The sequence below is a fragment of the Schistocerca serialis genome, chromosome 6 (assembly GCF_023864345.2).
Source record: "Schistocerca serialis cubense isolate TAMUIC-IGC-003099 chromosome 6, iqSchSeri2.2, whole genome shotgun sequence".
Classification (NCBI taxonomy): Eukaryota; Metazoa; Arthropoda; class Insecta; order Orthoptera; family Acrididae; genus Schistocerca; species Schistocerca serialis.
The window spans coordinates 521,163,936-521,179,241 of record NC_064643.1 but is presented as its reverse complement, the minus strand read 5'-3'; the positions used below and the strand labels follow the sequence as shown (position 1 = coordinate 521,179,241).

At 40.4% G+C, this 15,306-nt stretch overlaps 1 protein-coding gene across 1 annotated transcript in view; it reads right to left on the bottom strand.

Annotated features, from left to right (window-relative positions):
• The window catches only part of LOC126484957 (uncharacterized), a 299,272-nt gene extending 284,430 nt beyond the window's left edge, over positions 1–14,842 (bottom strand). Inside the window, exons 1-3 of the mRNA XM_050108559.1 lie at positions 14,810–14,842; positions 11,663–12,172; positions 9,235–9,515 (exon numbers count right to left, since the gene is read on the bottom strand). Coding sequence (XP_049964516.1) covers positions 9,235–9,515; positions 11,663–12,172; positions 14,810–14,815 — 797 coding nt within the window. The 5' untranslated portion in view covers positions 14,816–14,842. The remainder of the gene's footprint in view (positions 1–9,234; positions 9,516–11,662; positions 12,173–14,809) is intronic.
• Positions 14,843–15,306: the final 464 nt, after the last annotated feature.

Genomic DNA, 15,306 nt, shown 5'->3' with positions numbered 1-15,306 from the left:
CAAATATGAGACTGTTCTGCACTCTGCGGCAATCCACTGACAGCCGTGTTAGCTCTGAACCGATCATGGTGCCGCAAAACCTCCACAAAATACACGTGTGTGTGTGTGTGTGTGTGTGTGTGTGTGTGTGTGTGTGTGTGTGTGTGTGTGTGTTTTTGTGTGTGTGCATGTACTGTTTCTTTTACAGTTCCAGCGTAACTTTAAAAATGTGATCGTAATATGTCTGGTAAAGGCAGAGAAAATTACCACCCATTATCGGTTTAAATATTTGAAAATAACCTATAACGAATTGTGAAAACATGGAGAGCCTTGGCAATTCTGTTTGTCTGTAAGGGGAATTTAAAATAGACTGGGGTGGCAGTGAGAATTTATATCGAGGGGGCAGGCATGCAAGGATAATCCGTGCAGTTGTGTGAACCGCTATACCTAGGTGGCTAACAGTGGCTAGCGCAGCTACGTAGTACGTAGGAGACCCAGGTTCGATTCCCGGCCTTGGTACAAATTTCCACTCGCTCCTTCACTCTGTATACATAAAAACAACATCTGGAGAAATGTAGTGCAGCTATATGATTACAGAATCTCAGATGACAAGTTAGCACTAAGGAAAGAATGGAAAGCTGAAACATGGGAGTAATATGTAGTCGAGCTATACCTGATCAGTGAACTTGAAGGCAGCATTGTCGAAAGTCAAGATGAAGTAAAATAAGATGCGATGACAGGTAGGATACTGTGATAAGAATTTGACAGATCGTTTCAAAGCCTGCATGGAAGCAAGGTCCTTCGAGTACATGGAACTTCTTCAGAACCATTAAAGTCCATGGGAGAGCAAGTCATGACAGAACTATTCCATCTAATGTGCAAAATATAGGAGAAAATGTAACGAGGAGTTATAAAAATTAATCAAATGTAGCTGGCGAAAAGGAATACAAACATGCGAAAAGTCAGTTTAATAATTCATGGTGGAAAAATACTAAAACGCATTATTTATGAAAGAATCGAAAAAGTTGTAGACGCTGACCTCAGGGACTAATTCTTCGACTTACCTTGGAAAACAGGTCGAAGAAAGGCAAACCTACGTTTGAAGCAATTAAGATTTAGAGAAAGTATTTGACAGTGTTGAGTGAAATACACTGTTTGTAATACTGAAGCTATCAGGGATAAAACCCATGGAAGAAAAAGTTGTTTACAGCTTGTACAAAACCCAGACTTCTGCTACAAGAGTCGAAAAACAAGAAAGGAAAGCGGTGGTTGCTACGAGAATAATACCAAGTTGTAGCATATCACAAATCTTATTCAGTAAGCACACTGAGTAAGGAGTAAAGGAAACCCGTGAGAAATTTGGAAATTAAAGTTAAGGGGGAAGAAATAAAAACTTATTCGTTGGCCGACGACTATGTAATACTGACAGAGACGGAAACACACTTGTAAGAGTAGTTGAACGGAATGGTGTCAGTCTTGAAAAGTGATGATAACATTAATATCAACAAATGTAAAACAATATTAATGGAATAGAGTCGAATTAAATCATGAAATGACGAACGAATTAGATTAGGAAACAAGACACTCTAAGTAGTAGGTGAATTTTTGCAACTAGAGCAGTAAAATAGCTGACGACAGCTTAAATAGAGAGGACATAAAATGTAGACCTACAATGATAAGAAGAGTGTAGAAGCTTTTGAAATATGGTGCTACAAAAGAATGCTGAAAATTAGATGGGTTGAATGAGGAGGTGCTGAATCGAACTGAAACAAAATAACTTTATGTCACAATATGACTAAGAGAAATAATTGATTGATAAGATACATCCTGAGGCATCAATGTAAGTCAGTTAGGTACCGGAGGAAGAGTGGGCAGTAAAAAGTTGAGAAAGACCTAGATATCGACACAGTAAGCTGGTTCAATGGATGTAGGTTTCAGTAGTTATGTGGAGACGAAGAAACTTGCACTTGATAAATGTGGAGAGGTTCGCCAAGCCAGTCCTCGGACTGAAGACCAGAATACCAACAACACTGCTTTTGTTGTATGCAAACAAAGAATGGATGGCCAAGTAATCCCCCAAATACAGAAGAAGTGGTGAATCAGACATATCCAATATTGTCACAAATGTTTTGTAGTACGTATTTTACGGACACAATGACTAGATAATCAAAGCAATTCCGACCAATCATTTGTCAAGTTCAGAACATTGTACAGGACAGTGGTTCGCATACTCCAAGGATGACTTTTGGTTGGTCGATGTCAGTAGTAAGTCATGAAATTATAAAGTAACTGGGTTTGTTGAATAAATACTATGATTATTTCCTAACTGTTAGTCGGTTGCATACCTTGTTTTTGTTGTGGACTTTAGTCTAAAGACTGGTTTGATGCAGCTCTGCACGCTACTATGTCCTGTGCAAGCAGCTTCGTCTCCGAAAAACTACTGCATCCTACATCCTGCTTGCTGTATTTATCTCTTGCTCTCTTCTCTACATCTTTTAACTGCCACACTTCCCTTGAATACTAAACTGAATATTCGTTGATGTCTCATTATGAGTTCTATCATTCGATCTGATCTTTTATTCAATGACAGAAACTTCTTTGCTTCCCAGTTCTGCTGAGTACTTCCTTATTAGTTACGTGCTCTACCCATTCGGTAATCCTCAGAATTTTTCTATATTACCACATTTCAAAGTCTTCTGTTCTCGTCTGAAGAGCTTGTCGTTCATGTTTCACTTACGTACAAACGTACGTTCCAGACAAATACCTTCGGAAAATATTTCCTAATACTTAAATTTATATTCGGCGTTAACAAGTTTATCATCTTCAGAAACGCATTTCTTGCCGATAGCAATATGCATTTTCTATCCTCTCTACTTAGGACTTCATCAGTTATTTTGCTATACAAACAGCAGAACTCATCTACTAGCCTACTATTAATGTCTCATTTCCGAATCTAATTGCCGGCCGTTGTGGCCGAGCTGTTCTAGGCGCTTCAGTCCGGAACCGCGCTGCTGCTACGGTCGCAGGTTCGAATCCTGCCTCGGGCACGGATGTGTGTGATGTCCTTACGTTAGTTAGCATTAAGTAGTTCTAAGTGTAGGGGACTGATGACCTCAGATGTTAAGTCCCATAGCGCTTAGAGCCATTTGAACCGAATCTAATATCCTCTTCATCGCCTGATTTGATATGGCTACATTCTATTACCCTTGTTTTGCTTTTATTGGCGTTTATCTTATATCCTCCTTCCACCATACTGTCCTTTTCGTTCAGTTACTCTCGCAAGTCACTTTCTGGTCCTGACTGAATTATAATGTCATTAGGATCCTCGAACTTTTTATTTCTTTTCCCTGAATTTTAATTCCTTCTCCAAAATTTTCTTGGGTTTCTTTAGCTTCGTGCTCATTGTACAGATTGAATAACATCGGGGATAGGCTACGGCCCTGCCCCACAACCGTTTCAAGCACTACTTCCCTATGATGTCCTTTCTTCTTGTAACTGCGTTCAGATTTCTGTGCAAGTTGTAAATAAAATTTCGCTCCCTGTGTTTTATTCTTGTCACATTCAGAATTTCAAAGAGTGCACTCCAGTCAAAATTGTCCAGTCTTTATCTAAGTCTGCAAACGCTATAAACGTAGGCTTGTTTTTCTTCAACACATATTTTAAGCTAAGTCGTAGAGTTAGTGTCTTCATCTAGCAACCATGACTTGTTAAAGCGATAATTCGGTAATATTCACACCTATCAGTACCAACTTCCTTTGGAATTGAAATTATCATATACTTCTTGAAGTCTCGTGGTCTTTACACTGTCTCGTACAGGTACTGTGGTTCTGCGGGAATATCGTCTACTCCAGGGACCTTGTTTCAACTTGGGCCTTTCAGTGCTCTGTGAATTTTTCTCGCAGTAGCGTTTCTCCCCTCTTATCTTTATCTACTTTCTTTTCCCTCCTTCGAACTCACACCCCTGCCCTGGCGTACGGGACTACAAGTCCCACCGCCACACCCTCACCCGCCCATGTTAGGCAAAATGTTTCTGCCTGACTCATGGAGTACTATCACCGTCAGAGGGTGGTACGGACTACAAGTCCCACCGCCACATCTCCAAAGCGAATTGCAGTGACGGAGCCAATGCCCTGTGGAAATTTACCGCCTCACCAACACAGTTAGACCGCAATAGATCGGTGACGCTGTATTGTAACATATCACCCCGGACTACAAGTCCTTTTTAAAAACAAAATCCTTCGAACAGTTCAGCATACACTTGCTAGGTGATAATGTTTCTTCAAACAAGACTCTCGCTGTCTCTTAGATTACACAAGAACTCTGCTCTACTGCGAAGTCTTGTAAAATTAGTTTCTGAAAAAGCAAGAAGAGATCAAGGTTTAGTAGCATGTCGACGGTTAGATCAATAGAGACTTATCGTAATGTCGGATTATGGATGGAAATCGACGGAGAGGAACTAACTTGCTGTTCACCTTCACTGATTTAAGAAAACTTACTCCTTGATGGTAGAACTGGTTTTGAACCACCGCTCTCTAGAACTCGACACCAATATACCCTGCGTTCCCAAAAGCTTTACGGACCAACTACCACCAGCCGCTATTCGTATTTCATTTGAAAGCTACATGACCTGCAGAGAACTACGCCCTAGACAGATAGGTATGCATTTGACTCCTGGCTCACACAAGATGTCACATTTCACTACGACATTTTCCTCGTATTTGAGACAAAATGTTCCAGTTTCCTATCCCGCATTCTTAGCTTAGGTATTCACTGACTTCCTGAAACTGATTCGAGCACATGTTCCGATTTCTCTGATCTTTAATCGTCTGCTTTCATTTTGCTTCTCGAGTACTCCTACAGTATCCTTCAAACTTTCAGCAATGTACTGAAAGTCATTATACAGAGAGAGAACTAAAATACAACACATTACCATGCCTAACACGATGTAGGAAACCCCTGACACTCAAAAAAGCTTTAACTAGTCTCGAAATGGATAAATAGAGATCACGTATGGTTTTCGAGGGACTTTTATACAATTCTTTCCCGAAAATTTGGCAAGTGAAGGTAACGGTAATCAAGGTGGACTGCGACCACGCACCTTTCCCTCCAAACTAGACAACATGGGTTCAATAATGTTTAGATCTGCCGACTGTGTGAGCACGGGAGATGCTACTATACATCCTCACGCTCACAAAAACGATTCTGGACGATGCAATCTGTGAAAACAGTGGCCCTGTTCTCTTGGAACACAGCATCACCATTGGCGAACAAACATTGTAATATGTTATAGACCTGATCGGCCAAGATGGTCACATAATAGTTGACAGCAATACAACATCGCAGAGTACCCATGGGGCCTATTAAATACCACGACCTGGCTGTCCAAATAATTGCCGAAACCCCACCACCATATTTCAGTCTTGGGACGCAAACCCGACGAGAAGTTGAAAACAGTGTGAACCAACACTCATCCGGCTAAATGAAGTTCCTGCATTGTTCTGTAGTCCAAGTTTTATGGCTTCGACACCACGTTATCCCGCTATGACCATTTGCATCATTGATGTGTGTTTTGGAATTTCAGCTCTCCCTACAATTCCCAGGTCATGTAGCTCCTTTCGTGTTGTTTTGATGTAGACAGTTTTTTTTTTTCGTCATAGTTCTCTTCTGTCTGTCACGATCACTCAACACAAACTCTCGTCGTTATTATGACGTAGACTATGACGATTTTGTCCACTTTCCGTGTATGAAGTGGTCTTCGATTTGGTGCCTCTTGAAACACCAGACATTTCGGCTACCTTGGTTGCCAAAGCACCCACCAAACAAACACCAGGTATTTGCTCATGTTCCAAGTCACTTAGCTCTGACATGATGCAACCACAACTGCACAGAACACTGTTCTGACCTCGAATGATACTTACAGCGTAGTGAGGACACTACATAGGAGCCGTTCGCGGTCTTGTGCTGTATAGTACCGCAATCTACATGTTTGTCTAGAATCTCCATTTTATGTTGAAGCGTACATTTCTTGAGGTCTTCTCTATTTTTGTCCAACTGCTACACCCGTTTCAATTAATTGAAGTTTGTCGTTTCTTTTTAGACGGTTGATTTGTGATTTTGTTGTAAATTGGTACCTATTTAAATGGATTCTTTATTGCAGAATAACTGTTTTTCTCTATCTCTCTCTCTCTCTCTCTGTGTGTGTGAGTGTGTGTGTATGTGTGTGTGTGTGTGTGTGTGTGTGTGTGTGTGCTTGTCTGTCTGTCTGTGTTCGTGTATTTGCAGATAGAAATAACAGGCCTTAAGAATTTGTGTCGTATTAATTCGCATGGGTTTCCTCATGACCATTAATACTCATGGTACAGGAGCTGGGGAAAGTGAGTTACTGTACCCTCACAGCAATTCATATTTCAGCTGTGTACTATAATTGACACTGATGGGATATTATCTCAAGAAATATGTGACTTCACCTTCTTATTCTTCCTCATTTTGGACCCTAACTTTGGCTTGGTCTTTTTAACAAGAATGCAGGAAATTTTCCCCCTGCTTTTGAAATAAAATTAACTGCTTTATGTAATGTAAGCTCACCTGACGGACTTCCGACGGAAGTTTAAAAGTAATAATTAGGGTATCATTATCCAGGAAAACTTTTCACACGTAAGCAGTGTGCATGCCACAGGAATGACGTGGCATACACAGGAAACACACACACACTCAGACATAACACTGAACAACTCATTATGCCATCCCATGACACAGAAACATGCTGCATTTTGGTCCACGCTACACAGAGTACACTCTCTTGATCTAGAAGGAAACACCCTCAAGAATGAGATAGACACAATAAAGAGCATTGCCATAAGCAATGGCTACACAGCCGAAGCAATTGACAATTTAGGCAGACAAATACAAAAAAGCAAGACAACGAATGACAACACTATGAAAGAAGAGAAAATATTGGCCACCATCCCATACCTGGGCCCCATATCACAAAAATAGCTAACCTTTCGAAAAAACAAAAAAGTAACAGTATCATTCTCAACTAATAATAAATTAGGAAACTTACTCATCGATAACATAAAATCAAATAAGCAAACATACAACAACATTGGAGTGTGCAATGTATCATGCCCCAGTTGTAGGGAAAACAGGCAGAAACTTCAAAACCCGTTTTCAAGAACATGTAAATAGTTTCAGACTCAACCACTTTGAAAAATCAGTCATTGCACAACATATGTTGGAAACGAAAAGTATCATCAACAGTTTAGAAAACAATTTGGTAGTATTACAAAATGAGGCCAATGATAAGACCCTAAATCTGTTAGAACAGCTGGAGATATACCTCCACAAAATAAAAAAAACAGAATTGACGTTAAATGAACAAACAGATTTCGCAAGCCACAGCTATATCATTAATTTTAAAGATCTGTTCTAACGTTATTTCCTGCATATGTTAATTTTTTCTCCATATATCAATTGTTTAATAATTATATCTTTAGCACTATCAAAAATTCATCTTTGAGCACACCATGTACAAAAACATCTATGAAGTGTCTACAAACATGTGTATGCGAATGTGCCTCTTGAATGAAGTGATATGGTTGTAAACGACGGAGGAAAAATCTTATGCTGTTACTAAAACGTTAAAAACGCTTATCTTGCATTATTTGATAAGTTTACACTATTCATCTTTTCCATTGTTTCGCACATATTTTCCTCGTCTGACTTACGAAATTCATAACCTAACATCAAACCTTTTCGTGACAGGAATATGCATTTCATCTCATTCAAGAGAACAAATAAAGCATGTATTAAGAAGTATTACACCTGAAGATGGACCCACAGGGTCCGAAATGCATCGTGTACTGAATAAAACACGAAAAATTGTTACTTGGAGGCGTTTCTTAATTCATACCTCAAGTGGAATAAAAAAGGAGTAGGCGATACTGCGAAGATCACAATGCCCTATGGTGCCTTTTTTGTAAATATTCAGCAGATGTTGAAAATGACTGGAGACGTCTCCATAAGTTCGAGTGTTATCGTGTTTACAACAATCTACTACCACAGGAAATATTTTCACAAGTACAGCTTTCTGCAGAAATGGTGGACTTGTGAAACGTAAAGAAATTTGAGTCAGCAGTGTCAAATAAGAGAGTTTGCATGGTCGGACTCAGAAGCAGAGTAACCGTTTCATCCAATGCATTAGGGCAAGAATTTCTATGAAATATTCAGTGTGACGAAGAAAACTGAGTCAAGAAGCTAAGAAAAAGACAATAAAGCGAAAAGAAACACAGTACCAATACGGAATCTGGTGTGTGGAATACTACACATAAAATGCACGTTGTTCTTTGAAAGTAATCTTATGAATGAGTGATGTTTTTAACTTTATATCACTTTTATTTCTGAACAGTCAAGAGAAGGACTTGAATATGTTTTGATACATACTATGAGACAATACACATAATTAAGTACTTACAACATTCTAGAAAACAGTAGGTAAAAATTATAAGAAATATTATTCATATGTACTTCCAAATTTACGAAATATATCTTGAAATGTAAATCAGTAATTATGTATAAATTTAAGTATCGAGTGTGGCTAACAGCCAAACAGGAATACGTTTGATACATTTTGAGTGTAAACCAACCAAGAGAAGGATACCTGAAGGAGAATGGGTAAAAAATATTATATTGAAGCTGGTCACTATTTAAAAGATAGTAAAAGGAACAACTTTTGAAAATACGAATTCACTATGATAGTGTAGATAGAGAGATTCACTGCATCAAATAAAAATTGAAGAGCTAAATTTTTGTTAGTTTTGGAAATATTCAGCACAGTATAAACGTTACGAGTGACTGAGAAAGTCATGCGCATGCCTTGAAATCCTGGAACTACCGAAGGATGTTCTGTTTCAGCAGCATCTTAAATAAAATTCTTTAAATGGCAGATTGTTTCCTGCTCTTTGAAAGAGTTAGTGTAGTTGTAGACCTCAACTTCTTATTAAAGTCTAGTAACGAAAAATAAATTGAAAACCACATATGTATTTTGCACTTCTGTTTATTTTCTTTCAAATACAAAATTAAAAATATTGTTTCACAAGAGAAGGACACATTCAAGAAATTCCTTCTAACATCGGACAACAACATTCATTCCTCATAAATTAATTTGACTATATCTACTGTCAGTATTATTTGTACACTGTATATCTTTTGGCAGCATGGTTTATTTTCGTCATTCTGAACAGTCCAGTAGTTGGTCAGTAGTGGTATCCCCCATTTCCGCTTCCAGCTCCAGCGCGCCCCCTGCCGTAGCCATATCCGCCGGCAGAGTAGGCGGTGAGTCCGGTGTCCTGGTACTCTACGGTGGGCCTGTAGCCGCCCTCGTCAGCCTGGTAGGAGACAATCTGCTTGCGGCCGTCAGGCAGCAGCACGCGGTACTGGCCCTGGGCGCTCTCCCCCTGCCTGGACTCCTCTTGTCCAAAGTCACTCAGCGTGTTGCCGTCCTGCACCGAGTAGCTGAACTCGTAGTTGGCCGGCTCCTGGGGACAAAGGGAATGCGTTTGTAGCGCCCGAGCTCATCTGCACCTGACACATCTGCTTCGCAAGTAAACTAGACCACTGCACATCAGGGGATGGCCTGATGGTGGTGCATGGTACAGACACTGTTAGCCAGTAGAAAAAAATAAAACCGCAGCTATACGCAAGAGCAAATAATATATTTCAGATTATGTTCATTGCTCCTCCAATGGACACTGCATCAAGACCATGTACTGCTGTACATTTTTAGGACACAAATATTTTCCGATGTTATCTACCCTATTTATTGAATAGCAGTTTACAGAAAATAACGACGGAAACTGAGAAATAGTGGTCTGTTTTATTGACCCTGCTTAGAATTAATCGTGATGCAGGAAGGCTATTATCAAGAAACAGAATTAGGAAGTACCAAATAAACAACTATCCTTCCCTGCGTGGGGTTTTCTTGCAGTGCCTGAGTTTTAGATGTACATGTGGGAGAAAGCTTACAACATACTTCCATCTAAAGTAGGGTGACTCACACCTTGGTATGCCTCACTGTGTTGTAATGATGTAGCTTAATATTTTTATACATTTTAGAAGACAGAATATGTTTTTAACAAAGCAACTACTCAAGGATTCCTTTCACATTATAATAAGTAACTAGAATAAAAATTTTGGATTTGAAATCGATTTTTCTCACATTCTTATGATGAATGATAGAAATGTGGTACGCAGATAATCTGTTTCAAGAAGTAGAAACCAGAAAATGGTTACGTTCTACTAGTCTCACAATGGTTTTGTTCCATTGCCTGAAGGAAAAAACGGAATAAAACATTGCAGGGAGATTTTTAACAGATTTTCATCTTGATTACAGTGATTCATGCCGTGGTCCGACCCATTGCTCTGAAACTGAATATCTTGATACTTATGCATTTTAGAAGATCGAATCACAGCCCCTTATAATAATATTATTTTGGGTGTGTAACCACGCCGTGAGACCCTAACAATCAGGTCTTCGATTACTGTTACACCTTGATTTCATAGTCTGACAATTCAGTATTTTATCATATAACGACCAGTCACACTCCTAGAATAATCTTATTGATATTCAAAGTTGTTTGAATTTAAGTTCCTTCAAAGCGAGTCACTGTGATACAATGTATCGCATTCTACATTCACTATAAAGTCTGAATCAGTAGGAAAATCCAGTCTGAATATTAACTTGCGAAAATCCTACACGGACTAAGCAATATAAACATTTCAGTTTACGCATAAATTTAAGTAAAGTTATTGTAATATGAAGCTGTACATTACATATTCTAAGCAAATCAAATAAAGGACTGAAGAACAAGAGGGTATCATTTACGTGTAAATAAGTACAATCAGACGAGGCTCCTTGTCTTTCTCCTCCCTGTTACATCTCTGTAAGCCATAGCCGAAATTTTGGTAGTACTGGAAAGAAACCTGGCATCAGTCTGACAGTTCGGAACAGAGAAATGTATTAGTAATAAACGGAAAAGTGCCTTTGCTGTTTACGTAAATTGTAACAGTTCTTTGAATGAAGTAATAAATACACACACACACACACACACACACATATATATATATATATATATATATATATATATATATATATATATATGTGTGTGTGTGTGTGTGTGTGTGTGTGTGTGTGTGTGTGTGTGTGTGTGTGTATGTGTGTGTGGGAGTGTGTGTGTGTGTGTGTGTGTGTGTGTGTGTGTGTGTGTGTGTGTCTGATATGTATATGAAATATGTGATAGCAGAGAGAGAGCTGCTGTTTCGATCATATTTGTCTCATTTAATATCCATGACGCGAAAACTAATTGGCGTTGGCGTTTGTCTTTTAACAACTATTTTAATTCACCCATCATTCCTCATATATATATTTGCTAAGCCCGTGATTAACAACATGCTCTTCATCTTTGAAATACTGGCATTTCCTTATTTAAATGCCCCACAACAAGTTCCAAGAAGAAATACTACACTTATTACCTTCAAATGCATCAATCACTATAATTATTAGAAGTAACACAGTCAAGAATATCGTTCGGTCTGTTATGTGACTTAAGTCAAGACTAAATCCTAAGCAGCATTAAAATTATTCCTACATTGAAGGTGTTTAGAGAATTTTATTTCAAATACGTACAGCAAGTGGGTCCTCCTGGGCTCCAGCGCGACCGTAGCCGTATCCGGGAACTCCATACACTGGAGAAAGGCCACCAGCGTTACCAGAGGGTGCACCGTACTGAGTGGAGAGCGCGTTGGCAGAGTAAGAAGGAGCGCCGTACTGTGTGGACAGACCGAGTCCTCCGAAGCCAGTGGCGCGACCAGCTGCCGAGGGGGCGCCATAGCGAGTGGAGAGACCGCCGCCGAACCTCCTGCCGGCTCCAAACCCCCTGGAGGAGGCGCTTCCAAAGCTGGAGGAGACGCGAGCTGCTGGACCCTGGCTGAAAGCGCCTGAGCGACCGAAAGCGGCGCCTGTCAGCGCAGGAGCTCCGTACTGAGTGCTGAGGCCGTTGGCTGCTGGGGCGCCGTACTGAGAGCTGAGGGAGGGGGCCGAGGGAGGTCCATACTCAGAGCTGGGGGGCAGGTACGACCGGTCGACTGGCGGCTCGGCGACGACGCACAGAGCGAGCGCTGACAGGACGACGTACACCTGCCAAAATGCAAATTTAGTATATAGACCCTATATCACACTAACATCCTGCCATTAACTGCAAGAGAGAAATTACCAGTAGCCGTATTCCAAACAATTAGTTCTAGCAATGGGCAATAGAAGTTCAATGTGTAAAACTGTGTTTTGCATAATAAATTCGCGTGTTCTGCATTGATTGTGTTAAGTAGAGACGTGCTTAATAATGGCAATAACAACAATTAAGACATTTAAATAGCAATGTAACCGTGAAGCTTGTTATGATATTCAGTTTTACATGATTAGTTTTCCTCCATGTCTACGATAACATGAGTACAGTGACTACATTACACACGCATTACATGAGGAAAGATTACAATAAAACAAGAAAAGTATGCTTTTTTAAATGCACAGTACTGCTTACAGTTAATGATTGGAATACAAGCAAGAAGAATCTGTTTCAAACGTTGCCAACTTCTGCGCACTCTTTTGTTTAAACTTTGAGGCAAACAGAAAGTGGTCTTTATGTCAAATGAGTACTTGGGGAAACGATAGGTCTCTTAAATCGCATTTGGACGTGGGTCCTCAGAACTTCTCGGGTAAGACTTTCGACGATGCACGATGTCTTTAGTGTATCATCATCCACAGAAGGCTGTTTGAATCACTGTGACTCTCTCAAACTGTAAATCAAGCCTTCATGAACCATTTAAACTCGTTCTGAAGAGATTTGCAGACAGTGACTGATCCTAATGATTCATCGCTGTTCGCATTTAATAATGAGCGTTACATTTTTTCTATTATTTCTTAGAATCACCTGAAAACGTTTACTACATCAGCTTCACACCAAGCTTCTATCTATATCATTTCCCAGAACGCAACTCTATCTATGAATAGGTTTAAACGACTATAGACGTCATCCACTAGGTCGCACACACGGAAAACAAGAGAAAAGTCACATAATCATGGACTCTAAAATGCATACTTTGAGAGCTAAGAGCACTTGTTTCGTAGAAGAGATGTGTTTCACACTAGTAAAGATGCATATTAGAGATGTATACTAGACATTTTTGCTTGGCCGCGCAGGATTAGCCGAGCGGTCTAAGGCGCTGCAGTCACGGACTGTGTGTCTCGTTCCAGCGGAGGTTCCAGTCCTCCCTCGGGCATGGGTGTGTGTGTTTGTCCTTAGGATAATGTAGGTTAAGTAGTGTGTAAGCTTAGGGACTGAGGACCTTAGCAGTTAAGTCCCGTAAGATTTCACACACATTTGAACATTTTTGCTTGTTTTGGTGCATACATGCATACAAACCTCCTTCCAAAATATGGAAACAAATAGCTTGAAATAGAAGAGATGTATTTCATAGTATCGAAGATAACAAGTGCTCGTGGCTCTTAAGGTATGCATTTTAGAACCCATATTAACCAGACTTTTTTATCGTTTAGGTATTAGGAACCTGTTCCTATAGCTTGCCGGTGCCTTTTGGAACATACTGTACGTAAGTATTGTCAACGTCAGCTGTCCTATGGCGAACTTCGAGGAAGACTACCTTCTCCTCAGTCATTATATACGCCAACAGTACCATAGTCTCTATTGGGTTTTCCAAGTCTTCGATCAACTATTCTACGGGTTTGTATTTTTTACTGCTCTTTTGTTGTTGTATTATAGGACACGCTATAAATATTTTTGTGACAATCCGTTAAACACCTTCATGTCTTTCGTTGCTGTACCATTGCAATAACCAGCATCAGATTGTCAACATAGCCATCCAACTGGTAAACTGAATTTTGAGCACTGAAAAACTTGCGACTAACCCTTTCATAAAACTTTCTGACAGTTTAAAACTGTGTAATAGACCGAGACTCGAAGTCGGCACCTTCGCCTTTCGCGAAAGGACCTTTACCAGATGAGCTACCTAGGCACAACTCACGACCCCTCCTCACAGCTTTATATCTGGAATCCTTTCATAAGTAAACAGCATCAAATATTTTACCCAGTGTTATGGACATAACGTGGTAGCTATCTACTGACAAAGTTCTGCATTTATCTAGTTGTATAGACACAACATCAAGAAACTGATCGTATCAATGGGCAATGGTAATTGAACTATATTTGCATTGGGAAATTGTTGGGATCAACTAGAGGTCCACTCACACATATCGATGTTTTTCGCAGCTCCCCTAAGACTCTTGAGGTATATCCAATGACAGCTTTTTTGGAAAGGACACGTCTGATTTCTTTCGTTACGTTCTCCAATCTGATATCGTGTCCCGTCTCAAGAGATCTTATGGACCGTGGACGTTAGGGCACAATATTTTCCAGTGTGGGAGAAACGTTTTCTGCATTACAGACACTTTACACGTGTAGTAAATAAGCGAAACCGGCAACTGTTCTGAAATTAATAGGTAGCGCATGATGAATGACAACATGCGTCTCGGTGTATGCTTTCCACGAGCTGACTGAGGCTGATGATACTTCGTGCACTACAAGGCGATATTTTGATAAAGAAGGGAAAATCTGCCGGTGGACATCAGAATGCTGTTACGTAAAGAGAAATCGTGCAATTTGTTTCAGTTTACTGTAGCTTGTTACGCAGGCGCAGACACTCCCGAGAGATTAATACCTGAACAGCACGGCACCCTCTCCAAGATGTGAGGTTGGCTTACCTTCATGTTGCTTAGGAGGCAGACACCGCACCGAGAGTGGCCCAAGCAGATCGGCGTCCGGTATTTATACGCGTCGGCCCTCTCGTGGGATCGGACCAGTTGCTCCAGATAGAGGGGAGTGGCGGATTCCCTGTCATTACGTCACCGCCCTGTCCGACCTTGGCGGTGATGCCCAAGAAGCCCCGCTGTGGTGACCCCATCTGCCTGTCTGCCACTCATTCCACATCGCAAGGAACCGCTGATTGCTTCCGGTGAGGCAACAAAAACTTGTGGTTTCCCAAACGCCCGTCCTTCCCTCTAAGGACACTGTTGGAAAGGTGTGTAAGTTCTAACCGTATAGCTGACCGACGGTCTTGCGGGCAGAATCAACTGTTTGTGCGGTCCGCCATTCTCAGCTGTATTTTATAATAAAATACATGTAACTGATAATAGCCGAATCAAAAAACACCAGCTACTGTTAAGAGCTTCGTGAGTTGATCAGCGATTAGCAGTACTTC